This window comes from Loa loa, assembly GCF_000183805.2.
Source record: "Loa loa unplaced genomic scaffold supercont3.8, whole genome shotgun sequence".
Taxonomy (NCBI): Eukaryota; Metazoa; Nematoda; class Chromadorea; order Rhabditida; family Onchocercidae; genus Loa; species Loa loa.
The window spans coordinates 464,848-483,844 of NW_018108188.1; the positions used below are offsets into that span (position 1 = coordinate 464,848).

Here is an 18,997-nt window from a genome sequence, read left to right on the forward strand (position 1 = left end):
GTGTTATTTAGAAAAGGATCACAATTACAATCAAAATAGTGATTAGTAGGAGAGGAAAGGGAAGGAGCTCTCTTCATCTTCCCATCTCTTGAATTACATTCTTGTGTTGCTCTGTTCTGATTATCTCAAAATGACCCGTTACTTGGTAACTTCTTATATGCAACAACACTGACTAATTTACAAGGTTAAGAAGTAAAATGGATATAAAATCTAGCATATAAAATCTGTATATAAAATCATTGCCGAGAACCCAATCCGAGGTAGAGAACATTTATTGGAACTATACTCCTATGGGAAAACGATTTCAACTGTTTGCGCCATACGGCTTACAGGTGGCGTAAGGACGTAAATCAATGAACAGTAACAATTTACTATAAATAGTCGAAACAAGAGTGACATCACTGCGTCTACAAATTCTGGTGGGAGATTGTGAAAAGGATGCAAGAGGAAGCGCAAAAGTTTCCCTATATGCTCATGAAAAAAGTAAGTTTCCGTTTATTTTGATCAGCGCTACTCAGCCAGATGCCAGGTGTTTAAACTGGTGTTGTTCTTGCAGCAGAAACTTCGAGCTACTAAAATTAATTGAAATGGGTGATATGACATTCTTTTCTATGAATGTTAGTCGTCAATCGTGCTCGTTATAACGGATCCTAGGCCCGCACAAGAAGAAGTTGTGTACTGTGATCATTCATGTTTCATTTTTATTTATATGATTTTGTGGACAGAATGACTTTTAGCAGCAAAGACGTGTGTTCCACGATTCTACCAAGTTCCAAGGAATTTTTATTGGTTTTGGTTGGCAAATAAAGCCTTCCATTGGTTATATGGAACTACTCATCAGGCGACTGGAAGGATTTATCGAATGATTAACTTTTCAGAAGACCACTAAACATGTATTGTATCTCACCAGATGAACAAGCCATGACACAATAGTTGATTTCAGCAATTATCCAGAATCTCAATCACTCTTTCTTACTGTATGGACATTTGGAAATCCTATAATTTCACAAAACACGATAATATGTGAAGCATAGATCTCGAAATTTCCACGCACTATGGGGAGGAAATCCACTTCAAAATTAATTTCTTTATGGTGAGAAGCAGCACTATTATATGTTGTATTATATGTTGTAAGATTTGTGTTGATAAAAACAGCCGCAAAATAAATAATTAATTGAATTTATCTTCAACACCGGCAGTTATTCAAAACTATTTTTCTCGAAATATCTATCGACAGACGTTACCATGCTAATGAATAAAAGTACTTAGAAAAACCGAACAAAATAAAAATGAAATCCCATTCATACTATGTCATTATATGTTACGTGATTTAATATATGCCACGCCTTTTCATAACATATTATTATATCTAATTTAATAATGAAAATCATGAACACTTGAATTATGTGTAGAAAATGTTTTTTAAGAAGTTTATAAAGCTCAAATGATATATGAAAGAATAAATTCTTTCGTTCGACAACACATATTTACGTTCAATCTTCTTTTGTTTTTTCGGCTAATTCCGTTGCCACCTCTTTATCAATTTCTTCTAGGAAAGTTTCTTGCTTAAGTCCACTATATGTGTATGTATAAACTCCCATTGCCAAACCAAAAAGCACAAAAAACGTAGCCAAATTCTGCAAGACAGAAGCAAAAAATGACAAACAATTGGAAATAATGAATTATTACAAAACTTCATCTTTTCCTTACCGTTTCATTTCATTTTTTCGTTCTAGAGGAAGAGTAAATCTTTATGTCAATCATGGTATGGAAAAATTGGTAAGTGGTGGTCATAAGTGAACAGTAAACTACAACAATTCGAATACATCCATTAAAACCAAAGCGGAATTAAATCTTAACCTTCCTAATAAGAAACAGACTTCTAATCTACTTTGCCACTTACCTCTAATATCATTAGATTGAGTCTAATATCATTAGATTAATTTGGAAGGAATTAAATGACCTTTACAATTAATTCATCAATATTACTACTCCATTTCAATTTCAGCTAGAAAAAATACGCTTTACGATCTTCCACTCACCTTATAGCTCAATTTTTTCATAGCAACTGCTCTTGTTTCGCTCATCTTTAAAAATTCCTCCACATGTCTTCTTTCTGCTCTCGGTAAACTCTTAATATCGACTTCCTGAAAAATATTGATGAAGGAAAGATTTCATTAACCGCTGGGATACGACATATCTTTCCCTTTCACCTTTATATCATTCGCTTTTTTTCATATACATTCATTTTGAATCACCAGCAATGTCCATGCAACGAGTTCAGCGAAAAATGTTTATTAACCGTAAATTTGTAAAATATCTTTTACACTAGCGGTCATTTTCTTCTCTAGTCTTTGTTCCACTTTATCAAATTTAAACTTTTACCTACCAAAGTGTATTGTATCGTATGTTTACGTAGACAAACAAAACCTCAAGCATTGTTGGATCTTTCCTTTTTTGCAATTCGCTGTCTTTCGGTTTCGATATCTCCGTTGACGCTGTTTCAACAAACATGGGTGAATAGCATCGTCTTATGTTACACCACCGAAATATACGAATCAATGTACTTGAAGCAGAACACCGTGGAATAGCCTGGTACATCTTGCGAGATAATGATTCACCAGGGCCTACAAATCCATAAATATGCGAAATACAAACATTACTCTGCAAAGTCAAATCAACTCTACGACTCAAATCGTCATCACTTTCCAAAAGGGACCAAACACCAACAAGACAACTCATTCATTCAGCCACTTTATTCCTGTTCATTTTGTCTGTGATACCGTAACCCACCAACTTTACTAAGCTATGCGAACATTATCTGCACTCCAAGCCCTCCTGGACTTCATCACCTTGCTGGTCTCATCCTACCCATCAATCGTCTAACTAGATGGAATAATTATTGAGAAGCCTTTCCTTCCTTTCAAAACTTCAAATTCTTGAATCGAGTTTTCAATTCCAGTCAACTCCTGGGCCAGTTCAGTTTTCCATGAAGCGAAGCGAATTATAACGTCAAAAGCACATCTTGCTCATTCTAATTAAAATTTGTGCAGCTTTGAAAGTATTACATTTGAGATCACACTGCCACCTAATATTTGTTTTCAAAGCAACAAACCTTAATATTTTACCGGAAATCTAGTTATCAAATTTATCGACTGAAAAATTTTATTAGAGTGACGAGCCTATCCAAGCACAACGAATACACGAATATACTATTCAAATTTACATCCAAGATTAGGAGATCAGGATTCGTTCTCAGCCTATCAGCTTTATCCAAAGAATTATATGTAAGATCCAAGTACGGAAAAACAAAGTATGAAGCGTATAATAACTGGTAAACGCACCACACCGTATAAAACAGCGGCGATTTCATAAATTTTCAACTCTACAGGTTATTCACAGACCAATTCTCGTATGGTTTATGAATTTTTAAAATGACATAAGTAATACAAAGTATTTCAGAATGCAAGATATAAAAAAGATAAATTGGCACATTCATTTTACAAAGCAGTGTTCGTAAAAATCCCCTCAAAATCACAGCGTAAACATTCTGTATAGTATGACTGTAGTTTCTCGAATCACAACTTCAGTTTCTCGAATCACAACTTTCATAAACCTGAAACTCGAAAAACCGCAAAAAATGAAAGGAAAAAAAGAAACCAGAAATGAAAGAAAGGGATATTGAAAAACAATGCAAAATACCATGCAATCTGATATCGAAAACTACCAATATTTGAATCATAACGAAGCGACATGAAATTACATTTTTATCGCTTTCTCTTTTGAAAGTTTTAAAATAACTTTGAAAAAAAACTTGTAATAATTTTAGAAAGAGAAATATAAAATATATATTGACATTTATATCAGCAAATGGATCCTTGCGAAGCTGTTCAGCTGTAGCTCGTTTACTTGGCTCGACTTGGAAACAATGGTCCAAAAATGAATAACACGTTAAGTCTGCTTGCACACTCTGCGGTATTGTTGGCCTCATACCACTACCAACACGAAAAACAACTTGTAGTACTTGTTCGCATTCATGCCATGGAGGCTGGAATTGAAAACCTTATACTGTTATGTTTTATTTCAATTTTAGGGATTACAATACCAGCGTATTTTAATTTAGGATAAAGTGAAAGAGGAGTACCGATAATTTGCCAAAGTGATTTTATTGAGTTTGCGTACTTTTTGAAAAAAGCTGCGCTTTATGACAATACAAGCACCGTTATTACCAATTAATGCATTGTGAATTGGTAGCAAAAATGAAGTTAAATCCAAGCCCTGTTAGCAGAATGTTTCAGTCAGAACATGACTTTTAATAACAAAACCGACCTTGCCGGTACACATTTGTAGAACAACACATCCAACGCTCCAAATGTCAGCTGCTCTACCATATCCAACAAGTTCCTCTCTACCATTCAATTCCGTACGTCCACCAAGTGTCTGTACTTCTGGTGCCATATAAGCCGGAGTACCTACCCATTCAGCTACTTCACCGCAAGCCGTTGTACCATCCTTTAGCCTCACTGAACTTCCGAAATCACCAAGTTTTAAGACATTTCTCTTTCCAAGAAATATGTTTGCAGCTAAAAAATACAAAAGAATTTATTTTTATACAAAGCATCCTATATAATTCAAGGTGGCATAATAGGATAGCAAATCCCAATAGAAATATTTTACGTTTTATATCTCGATGAATGATCATTTTCATGTGAATATATTCGACTCCTTTTAATAAGAAATGTGTATATCGCCGAACGCATCGCATATCCAATAAACCTTCGCGACATACTTCTTCAAGCGTCCCTTCGGGACAGTATTCCATAAAAATAAACAGTTCTTCCTGCAAGTATTGACAAGTTCTCGAAAACTGTCTTCATCAAGAAATGGAGAAAAAATCATAGTGATTTGAAATATACCCGATGAACTTCTACTGCATAATACTTGACCAAATTTGGATGGTCCAACAAACTTAAATTCTCTACTTCATCAACCAAAGCCAACAATGCTCTGTCATTTCGTACAATACGAATTTGTTTCATTGCCATCAAACAACTTTCAGTTAAATTCATGACCACATATACTGTACCAAACTTTCCAGATCCTAGGAAACATGAATTACATAAGGTACATATGGCAAGAACACTGACACTTTGTTTAGTGTGTAGTTTCTCCATAAGTCTATAAAGAATAATCAAGGATGATTTGCTCATCCAGGAAACAAAGTTTCTCCTAGTGTAATACACGACAGAAAGCTTCACAAAGTTAATACATTAGTTTTTTAAAAATTTTCTAAGACAATTGTGAGACTCTATCTTGACCTCTGAAAACACTGTCAAAATGCAATGAGATAATAAGCATATAAAAATTCTATCTTGATTCTAAATACATAATAAAATTCTGAGCATATAAAAATTCTATCCTGATCATCCAGTAAGTACAGTTCCTCCTAGTATGATGCACGACAGAAAGACACGATAGAAAGCTCTAAAGATAGAAAACTCTTTGAGATTTCATAAAATTCCTCTCACCAATCTTTTTTTCTAGTCGTTGCCATTCAAATGGCGCTCGTTTTTTCGGATTAAAATATGTTGATAATGTCAGAGCCCTTCGACCACCTTCTGTTACTCGACCAATCTTATTGTCTGCCTTCAAAATTCAGCATAGTAAATAAATAACCAAAGTAGTTTAGGAAAAGTCTAGAAAACTATAAGAACATGAAACACCTCCAGATGTTTGTTACGTTTCTCATCGATATTATGTAACAGCGTATAAATTCTTTGAGAACGAGCTTTGGCATCTGTCGCAGAATATGCCTTAGATTTCGTATGGCCACGAGAACTTGCACTGTCCACTTCACAATCGAAAAAAGTCCCATTTACTATTCCAGAATCTGGAAAGTGACGAATTCTGTTGTCTTTCACGAATGTAAATTCCATCATTATAACACGAAGTTTAAAATTAAAATCTAATCCACACCATTTCACTATTATGTTCAGGAGCAAGAACAGTACCTGGAATACTGCTACCTACAATGTGCGCAACGCATGCATCCACGATTTTCACCAAAGTCTGAAAAAAGCGAGTAGAATATACATACTCTGTTAATATAGTGAATATTTCTAACTTATTTATTCAAACATTCATATTATTAATCTGATTATTCATCTTTTAGCTATTTTGTCATTCAAACTGGTAAGGAAGTATCCCAAACATAGTTCAGGAATATCTTTGCCTGTACTACTACTAACAATAAATTTGACTACAGCGCACGTTAATGAATAAACAAAAGATGTATCTTCAGAGGTTGTTCAGCATTTATTTTCTCAAATAAGTTAATAAAAAGGCAGTCAATGTAAGAAGAAACTACTATGAATAACAAAGTCTAACCTGAAATTCCTCTTCTGTTAATGCTACGGTAAGTTCTGGACATGCTGCCAATATTAAAAATTGAAATGACTGTATCGCCCACAGTGGAACAGTCCCATCACCTGGATTAACAAATTTTAACGCGAAATGCAACCAGTCTCTTGCCCAGCAAACCGTTTGCCAGGCAAAAGAGTGACGACCCTGTTTCGGTAATATTCGGTAAAATTCTCGATGGTACTGAAAAAAAAAAGTCAGAACTGCATCGTGCAGAGGCAAGATATACAATTTTTAGGATGGCGATAAAAACACCCTAACCTCAAAAGCAAGATTATACGCTTGTATGAGTGTAGCTCGGACGGATTCCAACTCATTAACATCCAGAGAACTTAATTCTTGTCCATCCAGCACATCTCTGACCATTTTACCAGCAAATTCATCAAATAACATTTGGCATGCTCTATATGCGAGTTCCTGAAAAATTCCAGACATTTTGGATGAAAGCTCTGCATGATCAGGAAATTTATTAGTATTGGTAAAACATTTTATTCTGTAGGACGGTATTAAAATTCAGACTAACTCTGAGCTGTTTTGCGCTTTCAATGACGATATCATGACAGGATGCTTGCTCTTCCAACACATCAAACATAAAATCATATCCCGTTGTCATATTTCGAGTAAATAATTCTCTCATTTTCAGTAGTGAGAGAGCACTGACTGCTACCAAGCATGCATCATTCGACAACTGAATAAATTTTTTTAGCAATCCAAAAAGTCTTCATTAATTAGAATAAATATTTGCAAGAAAAGGGAAGAAAAACTGTAAAATGGTATAACTGACGCACTGCTCAGACTTCACCTAAAGATTTATGTTATTTGGCGATTAGGTAATACTGAACTGATGATAACTAAGAGACGTCGAGAGTACTATTTATAAGGGTTCGTGGAACACACTGGAGAAAAACATAATTCAATATTGGTTGGTATTCAAACCGAAATTTAAGAGATTCCAAGGATTCTAGTAAATTATTGTATTAAATGGAGTAAATTATTTCTCAGCCTGGTAAAACTAGTTGTAATGCTCAATAAAATTAATTCTGACCTGCAAATAACGTAACGAAAGTTCAGTATCTGCGTCAAGATCAACCGTCAAACGTGTCCCGCTCCATATTTCTTGAGAAAAATCAGCAAAGCATGTTCGAAGTGAAATAATCAACAAATAACCATTGCTGAAATGAGTAATGTACATAAAAAAGCATAAAGCATAAAAAAGAAAAAAAAAAGCATAAAAAAAAATACAAATGATTGGATTTACCAATCCATAATATCTTTCGGTAATTCAGCACGATAGCGCGAACATGTAATGTTGAGCAGTATTCGGAGAAAATCAATATTTTCCGATGCATTTTGATCACAAAACATCACGTAGTTACTGTTTACATTTGTTAGATCATTGGAAATGACGACCTAAATCACAATGTTAAACATTGGACGATTGAAAATTACGTAAATTAAAATATCCAAAGTAGAAAAGAAACAGGAAAGAACCCGAAGATGCGTTCAGACTTGAAAAAAAAACTCAATTTTCTAAGCAAAAGATACTTTGTTTACATCTAACTCGAACTATGATCTAAATAACTATTCAGCACTTGAAAGTATGTAGACACCCATGATACTGGTAATTAAATTCTTTTCTTAATGCCCCTGTGGGACAGTAAACTGTTTAGAGAAATAAAAAATGCAAAGTGACTGACTAGTGAATGATGTGACATAAATAGCTGGGAGAGATAGCTACGCATGTCAGCAGACTTCAGTTTATAGAGGGCACATATTTCAATATCCCTCAGAAGCATCCGAGCGAATGCAAGTGACCGCAAGGAACGATCTTTCATTTGACAGACCAATGATTTAAAATGCCTACACGTAATGAATACTTGTGATGCATTCCTAAAGAAACGTTTTCATTCAAGAACAATTTATTGTATTCTTTTTAAGTATTTTTACACATCATCTTTTGTAACATCATTCATTTTTACAATAATTCTAGCTAAGACACTGGTTTGGATAATAGTTACTAAAACAATGTGGCCACTGCAGTGATGATTTTCACTTATATTACAACGATAAAAAACACAAAGCTAAACCCAACATCTCCCCATACTGACACTATTCACCATCTTGTTAATATCAAAGCTATTTATTACCCTTTTTTGACTGACAAAAACGATTGCTCAGTACGGCTTGAAAAGCACTCCACCACATTATCACTAAGCCCCTCGTCATGTCTCGAACTATCCAGTGTACTCATTCTACTTAAGACTGCTTAAACAAACCGCAAAAAATAATATTCAGAAAGACCAGTTCTCACCGTCGTAGTAACAAACTGTCATATTCTTGAAGACCATCAGTAGATGCATTCTCGAAAGTACTTCTACATTCATCCATCAGATCTTCTTTTTCTGGTAAATAGTCATTGACCATCTTGCGCATCAAATCACCCGCAATCATACTACAAATCACACTATCATGAGAGAAATTAATTTTAGGAAAAAGGAAGCTGTAGTCAACATCCAACAAAAAAATGGATAATCTGAACATATAGCAGTTACCAAGACTGACCGTGAATAACAACACGACACAGATTTTGTCATTCCTATTCAGCTGATGTTACCAACAAGCAAAACAAAAAAGTTCAAATTTGCTAGAAAAGGAAACTTAAAGGCAGAAAAAACCTTTTAGAAAAGAGAAAACAAAAATTTACAAACCAAAATCTATGCACTGTTTCACTTTCACCAGAAATTACATTTGTGGCAAAACTTCTCGCCACTGCCCACTGTGAAGTCAAGTTCTGAATAACTCGTTCAGTCCATTCGGCGCCTATTCCTTCAGTACTGACTTCTCCATGTACCCAGTCACGAATGCATGTAAGGTAACTCTATAAAAATTCATCCTGATGCCTGGAAAATGGTAAACGGCAGAATTTCATTAACAAATCCAAACATTGTTGTCTTTTTTTTTAAATTTGCAAGCATATACCTTAAAAACCTCGGCCAATTCATCCTCAAACGGTACCAGATAACCGAGCAGCACTTTGTTATCTACACCAGCCAACTGCACCAATGATACAAATCGGTGCTTCACAGCAACTGCAGCCTCAATACAATCATGACAGTCCTCCATAACCTGAAATTTTCATGTTACTAAAGTTGTGCTTTATAGCAGTTTGAATAAGTGCTGCTGACAAAACGATAGGTAGTGGTTATGAGGAAAAAAGAACGCTTTATATCAGATGTGTCTGTTAGCACTAAATTCAGTGGTACAGTGAACACTGCAAAAATAATTAACAAAGTCTTTACAGGTAAACAAAATTGTTAGGTTTGATTACTTATGAAATATATTTCTTGCCTGAAAAATTAAGAGCAAAGTGTTATTAACTAAATCCATGAAAAGAACATCTCAGCAATCTATAATAGGCTAAATATGAGGTCTAAAGAATAACGTCAGAGCAAATTGCCTTCATCTTGCTATGAATCATGGAACTACAAATAGTATAGAGTTCGCTGGATCTCCTATGCGGATGTCCAAATCGCACTCTTTCAGTTTCTTCAGTTTCGTATTCAATTAGGAGAAATACACCGTTTGCAGGGTTAACAAGTCAGATGGGAGTTGTGCAGATCCACGCATTTTTAGCCATTCGTGAACGAGATCAAGCGGTACTCGCACTAAAAACAGAAACAAATTCTGGAATGATGGCAATTTCATCGCCATAAATTCTTGATGATTTGTCAAACTCTGTGGTAAGTCTCGCTTCTGCTTCTGCGAAAGCTGAAAATAACCAGTGGATTTTGAAAAAAAAGAGCTGAACTGTACTAGAGATTCTGATCGTACTCTGGCAACTGATTATTTCAAGAAGCAGATTTAAATATACTACAGTCATTCTGATTCCTAACGAATTCATGCCGTGAGATGCTATACGTAATCGATCTAATCATTCAAAGCAGTTTCGGAAAATCTTGTGTGAATTTTTTTTTTGGAAAGATATTACAGTTACCAAATCGGATAAGTTATTATGCTTGAAACATTCAGTGAAGGATGTAGAAGTTATCTAAGTAAAATTTGCTGCGAAATGCAATAGAATAGAAGTTCACTGTTTTTTAATCACTGTCAATCTAAAAACTTACGTCATCAAGTTTCAAGCAATCAGTGATGTAACACTGAGGGGATGACGCCTGCAAAACCATGGAAACTGAAACCGTCTTGTTCAGAAAAAAATCTCGGAAACAAAAAGTATAAAAACAGGATAATCTACAACAATAGATGAGTATACCATAGGATAATCCATGGACCGCTGCTTGTTTCCCCTTTCCACGACTTCTGCATAAGTAATTGGTGATTTCTCTAACATTGCAATAGCCTTTCTTATGGTTGTAAAACAAGCGCTATCCAAACGTTGCAAAACTTTCCGCATACCTTTACGTCGCAAAGTACGTGCTAAAAATTCATAAAAATTAGATAGTCAACAATTAAAAAAATATGTTATTTTATTCATCCCTTCATATATATCACTTTATTCATTCTTTAATAAGCCTTATCTAGAAATTAAAAATCCAATTCAAAGTATGGGAATCTGTTTTAACTCACAAACGAAAGCGGTATATATATTGCATGGTTGTTCCAGCAACGTAGGTAAGTCTGCTGACGCAATCATATTTGGATGAGGTGTAAGCAATATATTTTGTGAACTTGAAGCGTCACTTGGTTCGTTTAACTTAAATGACATTAGAATTTGAAATGAACGAATGATGTGTTGTGCAAATAAGCAAAAACTAAGTGAAAAAATAAGCATAACTAAGATTTTTCAAGTATCCAAAATTTGAACTGCCAGTTAGTTTTTGGCAACTTGACCGAAAGAAAATGGAAAAACCCGAAATTTTTGTTGGCTTTTTTCAATAAGATGGCATACACTGATGCATCACATCCACTAACAGACAAGGATGCTCTAGTCGTCATTTAATGAATATATATCTTGTTTTTCGATATCTTGCAGAAATAAGTTCACTTCATAAAAGAGAAACAAACATTCCGCGATGATGTGAAAAATTCATCTGTATTCACGGGACTATCTAATGATGGCCATGAAAGTCCTGTAATTGAATGATCATCGGAAACGCCATCTTTTGGTGTAACATTCGGAGAAAGTGAAATGCACGGAGTGGAACTACGATCTTTATACATGCCCAGAATCAAACCGACCTGCAATTATACTTACCTCTACGGATTTAATGAAAACGAATCATTCCCATTATCACTATTAAATTTCACAAACGAGTGGTTTAATGGCCAACACCATAGACTTTTATGTGCAGCTTCGTCCGACAGAGAGCTCCAAAAACATGCTGCGGTAAATGGCTCTTCTAATCATTGATCACTTGGAAACTTACCTCTCTTATCCTGGCATACAAATCAATCGTAATATTATACCAAGCGTAAAGAATCTGAATCCGAGTTTTGACCAATTCATCCATATTTGTTGACCGCTCCATGCTATTCATGTTAGGGTACAATGTCACGAAATTTTCATAACGTTCCAACATACCCTTGACTGTTTTCAGTTCCTCCTTCAGTGATCTCTGATTTGAGATCTCTGTGGATAGTGATATGGGTGACGAACACGTTATCTCATTTCTATCGTTTAAACGAAAATTTCGAATCTCTTCCAGGACCACTTTTTGTTTTTCACGCTCGGTTATCAGATACATATCATGTTCACGAGTTGATTTAATCTGATCACTTGGTGATTTCATCTTTCTGAAAGTAAAGTTGATGAGATGGTTGTTTAAAACGCACAATTTAAGAAATTTTGTCACTTGCATCTAAAGCAAATAAACTTTAACCTGCCAGCAACTACCACTTGCAACTGCAGCCATAACACATCACTCCATTTGAAACGTTCGTTTCTGCGATTAATCAGAAGTACCTTAAAAACAAAGATTTATATGGCCATAGACTGATTTTTTACCTTCCAAGATCTTGAAGACTTATAATAATATGTTAAATCAATTTAGTTACATACAAATAGTATTTAAAAGCTTCCATTGGCGGCCATTAGCGGCTATGAAATATAACTGCAGATTAGAAAAAGTACTTGCTGTGATGATTTCCCCACGCTTCCAAATGCTGCCTTTTCGCACAATCGATTTAATTTGGCCGTAATGCTGACCCGAAGTAAGCGATGTAAGCTGCAGTGATATTGATCCCGGTCATTAGCTGATCTACCTAATTCACAGCGCATCAAAGCAGTTGCTCTAGGTGCTGACGGCTGCACCACAGTATCGGCCAACGGTTGATTTGGTTCCGGTGATAGGCATCGATAAACTTCATCATACTACAAAACAGTCATACTTCCTTCAAAAGAACAATCAAGATTTACGACAATAAGCTATATTCTTTTAAACAAGACAGTATCAGAATGGTTGTTAGTCATCGTACTATTTCTAAAATCTTTCGAAGTTTTTCACATGGAAATTCAGCAATTTCTTATAAGTCTCATTTATCGATTTACTCCCAATTTTATGTTTCCCGACATAACTTAGTTATCAATTTTAATCCCTAAAATCAGTATTCACCGCTGGATTTCCCATAATACGAGAAACGAAAAGATCACTTTTTTTAATATAATATTTGATATTCATTTTACGAATTTACGAATGACTGCGAAAATGACATAGTTCCCTCCCTAAATTCGCTTCCAGTTTCTTCATGGTATTGGAATGGTAATAGGGGACGAAAACGTCGAATTAAACCAAAATGTGTTCCCATATCTGTAATAAAGACAACAAAGCAAATGCTAACCAGAGTTAACAACTCAAATAAATGATGAGAATAAGGGAACAAGGTGATGGTCGGTATCCTTTTTAAGAACTCATGTAGGCGAAGTTTTGGGAATATTTAATTCCTGTTATTCGTCAATGCAGAATAAAAAGTAATCAACTGAAACAAATCACTCTGGACAAATAATGATATTATAATTGAAGTTAGACGCTTACCACGGTATAGTTTTCATAACGTGGGAATCGTTCTATTTGTCCGCGAACTGATGGATTTCGCATCCTTACACGGTCTTGAATGCTTTCATTATAATACTTTCCACCTGGAACAGAAATGACACAGCCTTCATTATAATGAGAGAACTGAAACGAAAAGATAAAACTTAATATTTAAACTTGCGAGATATAAACTGCACTGCTAAAACGATTATTCACCAAATTTTGTTTTGTTCAAACTGTAACGTCCACTGTATTCTTGTTTTGCAGTTGTTCGCTGTCTGCATCTTGATAACTGGTTCTGGTAATTTACTTCAGGCCTGGAAAATGGAAACCAAAAGCGCTTTCAAGGCTAAAAAATCATAAAACTCATGGGTCTACTCGACCAAAATATTCTAAAAGAGACAAACTTCGTTAAAACTAAGTTTGCTTTGCAACAAATGATACCTTGTGTACAAGAAACATTTCGACAGATCAAGTAAACTTTTCGGGATCATTCCATCAAGATCATTCACTAAAGGTTAAAGTAAGACTGCTGAAATGACATAATCTCTAAGCACATTCTTAGTTACCATAAACCTATGATATGCCTTCAGTTCCAACAGAACCTTTTAATCTACTTGATCAAGCCTATCGCGCGAAAACGATGAAATGGATGCTTCTAATGCGCCAAACGACTTGTGATACACAACTGCCGAAAGAAATGCAACGAGTATGAATACAGTCTCATAATTCGTCTAACTCTTCTCTCTTTGAAGATGAGCAGTCATGTTAGAGACACGCGGTTATATAACAACTGCGTAATCAGGCTTACGCTAACGGATGCTGCTTGGGTCGTTCTGACATTAAATGTAAAAAACATAACTGCCCAAATACTAGTGGTAGTATTCCTGACATCAACTCGTCAGATTTTTGATGGCTTCAGAAGATTTTACCAAAAAAAAATTTGAAAGGAATTGAGAAAGGAAAGTTACCTGTGTTCTTTGACGTATATAGCAGCATGAAGCTGCGGCAGACTGTAACTTCGTTTCATATTACTATTGCATAATGCATCCAAATTTCCAATTTGCATTTTCAGAAAAAATTTCAGTTTACCAAATTACTCAACCTATCCACAGATGTAAATATGATGAAAAAAAAAATGAGATTACTGAAAGTACTTTTACTTTAAAATGCCATAAATGAAATGAATTCCCGACCGAAAGAATACACTTTCGGACGGATCAATAGCACGAAACATTTCTGGTTTTGATTAAACGATAAACGAAACCGATTTCTGATTAAATCGACCTATCACACTCATGAATGGACCAATACAAAGCAAATATTTCGGTTAAAACTAAACTATGTTAATGAACTATTTTTGATGTCGTACAAAGACGCCATGAAGAAAATGCTATGACATCAAACAATAACAAAATTTTAAATATGAAAACGTTTCCTAGACTTGGCCTTCCATGACGAACGTGAAGGGAAGATACGTATCATAAACTATGATATTTCAGAGCATACGGGACTGATAACAGACGAAGAAGATGTAAAAACAAAAGTATGGCCGCTTTGCAGACATACACGCCGGAAAAGTTAGCGCAAAAAAGGCTAAATATATGTTTGCAAGACAGAAGGGAAGAGGAACATTTACAGTGTTCTTCAGCTGCAGTTTAATCTGGACGTTATAGTGTAACAGGTAACTGGTTTTTAAGAGTGGAAATAAAAGGTTTTCCGGTTTCCCGACGCTAGGGTATACGTAATCACAGTGCGAGCTATAATTCGCTAGAGCATGGGGCGTGGAGCACAGCTTGGTAAAACGTGAACCGTCCCCTTATAGGGACGGAAATGAAAGCTGCAAATTAAATCAAATTAAGTTGGGTTATCTTATTTAAATTAGAAACCTTAACTTAATTAAGTTCATTTGAGTTGAACCAGATTAAACCAATATTATCGTTGAAGAATGAATCTTTTGCTAGAAATGTATGCTAACCTTATCTTACGCATCAACGGTTTGGAAGTTTCACCAATATTAGTTTTTACATTCATTTAGTTGCTAATTAGATTTCCGGAAAGTCGGTTAAATTATCTTCGATTAAATTAAATTAAATGCTGAAATTAATCCAGATTGAATCGATTTTTTTGATATTTCTTTCCCGTGGATATTGCCATATCTTTGAGTAAAAAAAAAGAATGACCAATCTTAGCAATATTTATTGATTTGAGCTTCTCTTGGAGGTAGCATAACTACACAAAGGAAGTTACTTGTAAATAAACGACTTTCGGAAAATCATTCTGATCCTCTGAAATACAGGAGTTCTGGAAACTCCTACAGAGTTGTGTAAACAATGCATATTATTCTCCGAGTTAAACCAATTAATTAAGACAATAGAACTTATCATGTATCCTTATTATGGATGAGAAATTAAGATTAAAATAACGCCAAAATTTTTTCAAATCCAATTCCATACTTCTTCTACTGACTTGATTTTGAAATTGCCGTTAGTTTTGATTTTCTTTAATTCTTTGTTTCACCTTCCGAATTCTTGGTTTAGTTTTGGTATGGCTCAGCTCCTTGGCAACTATCGTTGAGCTAACTGAATAATATTCAGGGTAGTTCGTACTGTGTTAGTTACACGAAAGTTTTCAGCTAATGCTGTCAGATTACCGAAATTAAAGTTACATCCAAATAGAATTTCTACGATATCCACCAGATAGGATCATGGAATCCTCTAAGTGAAATAAAGAGAGCGAGGAGGATACAAGCTAACAATAGTGGGAATATCACAAAGACATTTCAGTACATATTCGTGGCTGCATAATGGACCATATTATGGGCAGTTATACCTCTAGGATAATCCTGCTTAATTATACAAAAGTTGTTCCCCTATCCTAGGTATATATATATATGTATATATACGGAAAAATCGTACACAGTCAGTTTTTACAGTCAAGCAGACTATGTACAGTATCCTCTTCACATATCTGCTATCATTGAACAACAGACAACAGTATTCCTTCTTTTCGCTAAAAATATTTTCTGCAACATATCTCCAGTTCAACGAAGGACGAATTCTTATATCTCAACCATTACGCAACCTATCAACAAAACGACAGTCAACTATTATTAAAGGTAAACAACAAGGAATTTGTTAATTGATCATATTGCTTACTTACTGTATTACCAATTTATCGTTGTACTATACATTTTATATATTTTTTGTTGTTAACTAATAATATTGTACAAGAATAGTATCACATGCCGAATAAACCTATATTGCTGAAAAGCGAACTCGACAAATTAGTTTTTCCGACACCGCTAAGTATTCTCGTATTTTGATGTCAACAATAAACGATAATACTGAATTCCATTTTGTATGGATTTTGTCATACTGGATGCATTTGCTTGCAGATCTGTAAAGAGCTCTTATTGAAGTGTTTTTTTAACGATTTCAAAGCAGGACATGGTGGTATGAAGTTTGAATAGTTTGCATATCCATTTTTGGTGACTACATTGAAAAAAAATTTGCTCATTGATAATCTTTTTCAGCCATGCCAAGAATTCATTTTTGTTTCTTTCGGCCATACTATGAATTCTTGAAATTCTGGTAAGAATTCTTCCGGCTTATTGATACCACTTATCAACAAATCATGATTTAAAATTTACCGAGCATCTCTGTTTCAATTAGTTGTTGATACATCGATGACATTAATGGAAAAAAGTGAAAATACATGACTTTTATCGAAGCAAGAAATTTAAACGATCGTGTTAGTTGCTTCTATTGCTGTTACTGTCGTATTCTCTAATCAAATAACAGTATTGAGTCATACCTCTGAAGGTAGATGCCTAACATCAGTAAGATACGATAAATTTTAATCATTCCTAAGATTACTAACAAACTATTATTCACTTCAATGTTTGACTTTTCTATTTTAATCAAACTTAGCAATTTATGCAGTGTTTCATTTTATGTCATATGTTCCGTTCGGTTGTTAGGAACAGGATATTTAGTATTTTCTCCATATCAATTACTCACAGAGGTGATTTTATACACAGAACAGTTCGAATATCCATGTGACAGGAGTAAAACTTGAATATATAAACGAATTTGTAATATTATAAAATATTGACTATTACATACCTGCGCAGGTTTTTACAGAACTGTTACAATAACATATGTTCAACTTACGAGTAGCATATGGTTGCAGTCTGAAGTTTGCATGAGCTCCACTGTTTGACAGAAGCCTGCAAAAGCAGTAATATAAAACAATGCTGTTGCATCCAGCACTACACGGAAAAGCTCTCCAAACTTCCTCGATTCATAATGGTACGAATCATCGTATCATTACGTTGTGTATGATACGTTAAAAAAAAGTTGAGGTGATGTCACAATATATAAATTGGTTGCAAAATCTTTGGCATCATTGACAAATCTATCCAGTGTAATGCTCAGTGGTCTTCTCTAAGGACACTCAGACAAGTTTCAACTGAAGGCTCAAACAAATTATGTTCACGGCCAGGACAGATTCGTTAGTCTTCGGGCGAACATCCTAGGAGAACAACTCTGATCCCAAATCGGGCAGATAGAGCTTGTTTAGATCTGTAAGACCATCCATCTCCGAGAAGGATACTCTAATTAAACCTACGTCCAGAACACTTCGCTGTTGCCTCCAAGCTCGTTCGACCATCGCAAATGAACCTTCGAAGTGAAAAGTGGGACCAGTTCCGTTCACACTGTGTCTCATCTAAAAAATTCATTGCGCAGGCTCGAAAAAAAGAAAAACTACAATTTTCAAAGTCTTAGCGACAGGGGAGAGACGAAACGATAGAGGATAAAGTACACCGAAAGCTCCAGATCTAACCCTCATGCAGGCGGTTCAGGACACTGGTCACTTGAGAACGACCCTGGCGATGGTAATTTATTCGGTAACCTGAATGACCAAGCAGCCTTTTTTAAGGACAGCATTGCTTGCTTTATGCGGAGGCCCAAAAAAATGGCTGAACCAAAGCCCATTCACCCTTCATTTGGCCGGTTAACTGCGGCCAATAGGCATTTGCTGATGCGATTAAACAAAACAAAAGAGACAAAGGCATACCCTGTTTCCAAAGGTATGTTCCAACACTTTCCAAAGGTATGTTCCAATAATTTCCGATATTTGCATACTAGAACATCCAAACCATATATGATACTGTGGATAGTGGATGTCCTGAGTGTCATTCTGCTTTAATTCACTATAAAGTGTTACGACTTAACAGCAACACTGCTGCTCTCAGTGAAGTACGTCTTCATGAAAAAGGCAGCCTTAAAGAATATGGTGTCAGCTACAATCTATTGTCAAGTAAACTCAAAACCGAAAGTCACCTTCCAAGGATTCGTCTCATAATTAAAACTTTAGCGCCTCAAAACTTGAAAATTTGTCGACAGATCATTCTGATCGCATTGTTTCTCGCACCTCATTGATTGCGTCTTAGTGCGCCAGAGAAGTGTACGCGATTTCCTCATACTCGAGTAATGCGTGGTGCAGAATGTCAAATATACCATCACCTTGTGCAATGTAAGCTTAACCTTTACTTAAAGCCCAATTCTAAGAGGAGTGGCATT

General features: G+C 35.2%; 3 protein-coding genes across 3 annotated transcripts; all 3 read right to left on the bottom strand.

Annotated features, from left to right (window-relative positions):
- Positions 1-1,433: 1,433 nt before the first annotated feature.
- Positions 1,434-2,742, bottom strand: LOAG_05860 (hypothetical protein; the record flags this gene model as incomplete). Its single annotated transcript, XM_003141397.2, has 3 exons — positions 1,434-1,637; positions 2,043-2,147; positions 2,431-2,742. 3 exons carry the CDS (start codon positions 2,740-2,742, stop codon positions 1,494-1,496), a joined length of 561 nt encoding a protein of 186 aa, XP_003141445.1. The 3' UTR covers positions 1,434-1,493.
- A 385-nt stretch (positions 2,743-3,127) lies between these two features.
- On the bottom strand, positions 3,128-13,819 carry LOAG_05861 (STE/STE11/MEKK4 protein kinase). Its single transcript, XM_020446992.1, has 26 exons — positions 13,626-13,819; positions 13,410-13,513; positions 12,509-12,748; positions 12,258-12,340; positions 11,805-12,171; positions 11,443-11,616; positions 11,005-11,131; positions 10,691-10,854; positions 10,000-10,188; positions 9,400-9,546; positions 9,129-9,298; positions 8,732-8,872; positions 8,118-8,310; positions 7,679-7,830; positions 7,466-7,592; positions 6,944-7,108; positions 6,682-6,837; positions 6,388-6,603; positions 6,012-6,069; positions 5,724-5,890; positions 5,529-5,646; positions 4,917-5,101; positions 4,678-4,840; positions 4,330-4,583; positions 3,857-4,048; positions 3,128-3,616 (listed from the first exon to the last, which is right to left on the bottom strand). Exons 2-26 carry the CDS (start codon positions 13,470-13,472, stop codon positions 3,587-3,589), a joined length of 4,041 nt encoding a protein of 1,346 aa, XP_020302732.1. The 5' UTR covers positions 13,473-13,513; positions 13,626-13,819; the 3' UTR covers positions 3,128-3,586.
- A 4,126-nt stretch (positions 13,820-17,945) lies between these two features.
- Positions 17,946-18,898, bottom strand: LOAG_05862 (hypothetical protein; the record flags this gene model as incomplete). The annotated part of the gene is made up of 3 exons (XM_003141399.1): positions 17,946-18,140; positions 18,400-18,558; positions 18,803-18,898. 3 exons carry the CDS (start codon positions 18,896-18,898, stop codon positions 17,946-17,948), a joined length of 450 nt encoding a protein of 149 aa, XP_003141447.1.
- Positions 18,899-18,997: the final 99 nt, after the last annotated feature.

Bases quoted from the DNA above. Each gene is read 5' to 3' on its own strand.
- LOAG_05861 (XM_020446992.1), bottom strand. From the start codon at position 13,472: ATGCGAAATCCATCAGTTCGCGGACAAATAGAACGATTCCCACGTTAT. The intron at 12,172-12,257 runs GTTAAAGTTTAT...CTTTACTTTCAG, and splicing joins CAAGTGGTAGTTGCTGGCAG to AAAGATGAAATCACCAAGTG. The intron at 7,831-8,117 runs GTCAGTCACTTT...ATTGTGATTTAG, and splicing joins TTATGTCACATCATTCACTA to GTCGTCATTTCCAATGATCT.